Below are 2,375 nucleotides of genomic sequence, written 5' to 3'. Positions count from 1 at the left end.
TCTATGGTCAAATAATTTGGGAAACTCAATCTAAAGAAATTCGAGTAACATTTCTTTACTGCTAGACTCATCAAAGCACATGCTACACTAATATTCAGTGTCACCTTCTAAGAATCTTTCAAAGAAAACTGTTGATCTTGGATCATCTCGATAGAAGAGCATTCTAAGGAACAGTGTTTAGAAAACAATATTTTAGAACAACAACGACAACAAAGGTACCATGTTAAATTTCTTCACCAAAGCAGAATTATAGATTTGAAGGAAACATTTAATATTCCATATATTATTCAGAATTCATCAATCCTGTCTCCACAGAAAGTAGAATAAAGGCAAAATTATCATGAGCCACCTTCTGCATCTACTCACTCATTTTGAAAGGGTGGGGAAAATATCCCTTTACAGTTACTATGATACCCTTGTAGAATTTGGTCGTTACACTTCATTTAAGAGTTTTTTATTCTGAAATACATCTTAAAGGCATCTTCTGACAATGGATCTTAATGTTTGATTAATCTCTGAGAGTGTTCAGAAAACATTAACACATATATAACAAACAGGGTGCCTATGAAGTTCTATAAGGAAAACATCAATGGATAGTGTTGTAAGAGTTCATGCAGATCCATTATGATTCTGTAAAAATAACTCAATTTGTCTGCTGCTTTACTAAACCACAAATATTGTCATAGAAGACATTTTTTCTACACAGGGAGAAAAGTACTGTGGAAATGAAAGGGGCAGCAGGAAGCCAGCTAACTCTACAGTGTGGATTGCCACACAACTTGGACCTACTGCCAGCTCTACTACTAGAGCAGTGTGACTTTGGGATATTTCTAAAGATGTCAGGTATCTCATTTGTAAATGAGAAGAAGTAACAATTTTCGTGGCATTCAAACTGTTTGCCTTAGGGGCTGCTGTGGTGGTAGGTTATGAAGAGTAGAGAAAGGTGGTGAGGGACCAAGTAGGTAGGACTCTGACCTCAGTACCATCTTCCTAGTGAGCAGCCCCACTTTTACATGTTTATACTAATGTTCAGAGCAATGTTTAATCCTTTTCAAAGATCCTACTTAACTTAAAAAATAGAGAACACCATAAATTGCATGATCTAAAGTTTTGTTTAGACATAACATACTCTAGTTTACATTTTTAATAAATATGTTTTCATCTCACTTTTTCAACACAATATTCCATTCATTCATGTGCTCTTGATTCAAGTAAAATAAAACTTTAATGACTTTTATCATTTTTATATAGCTTATTTTACACATTTATAATATATTTCTTATTAAATAGATGAGTTGATGTGTTGCTTTTCAAAATAAAATTAAAGACAACATGAAGATTGGATAAAATCGACTCCTGCCCATGCTTGATTTTAGAGTTATTTTCTCATGCTGCCTTTGGACACTTAAATACTGTACTGCATTATCTCTGAGGTAGAACAACAACAACAACAAAGGCAAAAACAAGTTCACATAAAGAGAGAAAATGAGAAAGAAAGCCGTGAGAGATTTCTTTTTAACACGATTATCATCATTAGGCTTTGCAGTCTTCTTTGACACAAAGTTGAGAAATAGTCTTCTTAATACGAAGGGCGGTTAGGCGGGCTGCCCCATTGGCATACCAACACTCGCGCATTATCCTCCCCATGACTCGCAGTGCCTTTAAGAGAGAAAAATATCAAAGACTTTACTCACGAAAAAAGCACAATACAAGAGAAGCAGAACCAAAAGCCAAGAATTGATGCTAAGCTCTGATGAAGAAACAGTAAATTTAAAACAATATGAGAAGGAGATTAGGTCCAAACCCCTTCAAAAATCTTGTCACAACACATATATTTACCCATAGAGGCTAAATTTTAATTAAAAATTCAATTCACTGATTTCTAGGAATATGGTAGAATGGCTATCATTTAAAACATTCTAAGAAGGGACATGAAAAACAAAAGGGAAATGAGACGGCCTGGAAATTTACCGTATATTGGTCTGGATGGTAAGTACACACATGTATACATTTTTTTAAAAAAATCATTATATCGTATACCAAGATTTGTGCATGTTACCATATGGAAATTATGCCACAATAAAATAATGATCTAAATATAAATATTGAAAATTCCGAATTTAAAAATCAGTATAAGTGAACTGATAAATAAATAAGGTAAATATTCAGAGGTGAAGACGATAGGAATGCATGAATCCAGAGAGATATAAGAAATCAGTAAATCAAGTGGCTGGTCTGATGGTATCTGCAGATCTCACAGTCTAAAGTCTCAGAATTGATGGACCACATAGGAAAGACAGGAAATACAGCCTGGAACACACAGAAGGTGACAGATCAAGATGTTTGCAAAGTTCTGAGTGGAAGGATGAATCAGT

The 2,375-nt window shown here is 34.3% G+C and overlaps 1 protein-coding gene across 3 annotated transcripts in view; it reads right to left on the bottom strand.

Annotated features, from left to right (window-relative positions):
* Nucleotides 1–1,352: 1,352 nt before the first annotated feature.
* The window catches only part of ACVR1C (activin A receptor type 1C), a 37,348-nt gene continuing 36,325 nt past the window's right edge, over nucleotides 1,353–2,375 (bottom strand). For 2 of the 3 annotated variants that reach the window (XM_011359130.2, XM_011359135.2), the window contains one exon: nucleotides 1,365–1,659. In XM_011359130.2, the coding sequence (XP_011357432.1) occupies nucleotides 1,534–1,659 (126 nt within the window). In that variant the 3' untranslated portion in view covers nucleotides 1,365–1,533. Of the gene's footprint in view, nucleotides 1,660–2,375 lie in introns of all 3 variants that reach the window. The other variant, XM_011359124.1, reaches the window with a different exon arrangement.

This window comes from Pteropus vampyrus, unplaced genomic scaffold (genome assembly GCF_000151845.1).
Source record: "Pteropus vampyrus isolate Shadow unplaced genomic scaffold, Pvam_2.0 Scaffold2, whole genome shotgun sequence".
Taxonomy (NCBI): Eukaryota; Metazoa; Chordata; class Mammalia; order Chiroptera; family Pteropodidae; genus Pteropus; species Pteropus vampyrus.
Note: the sequence above shows the minus strand (reverse complement) of the source record. Positions and strands in the feature narration are given on the sequence as shown.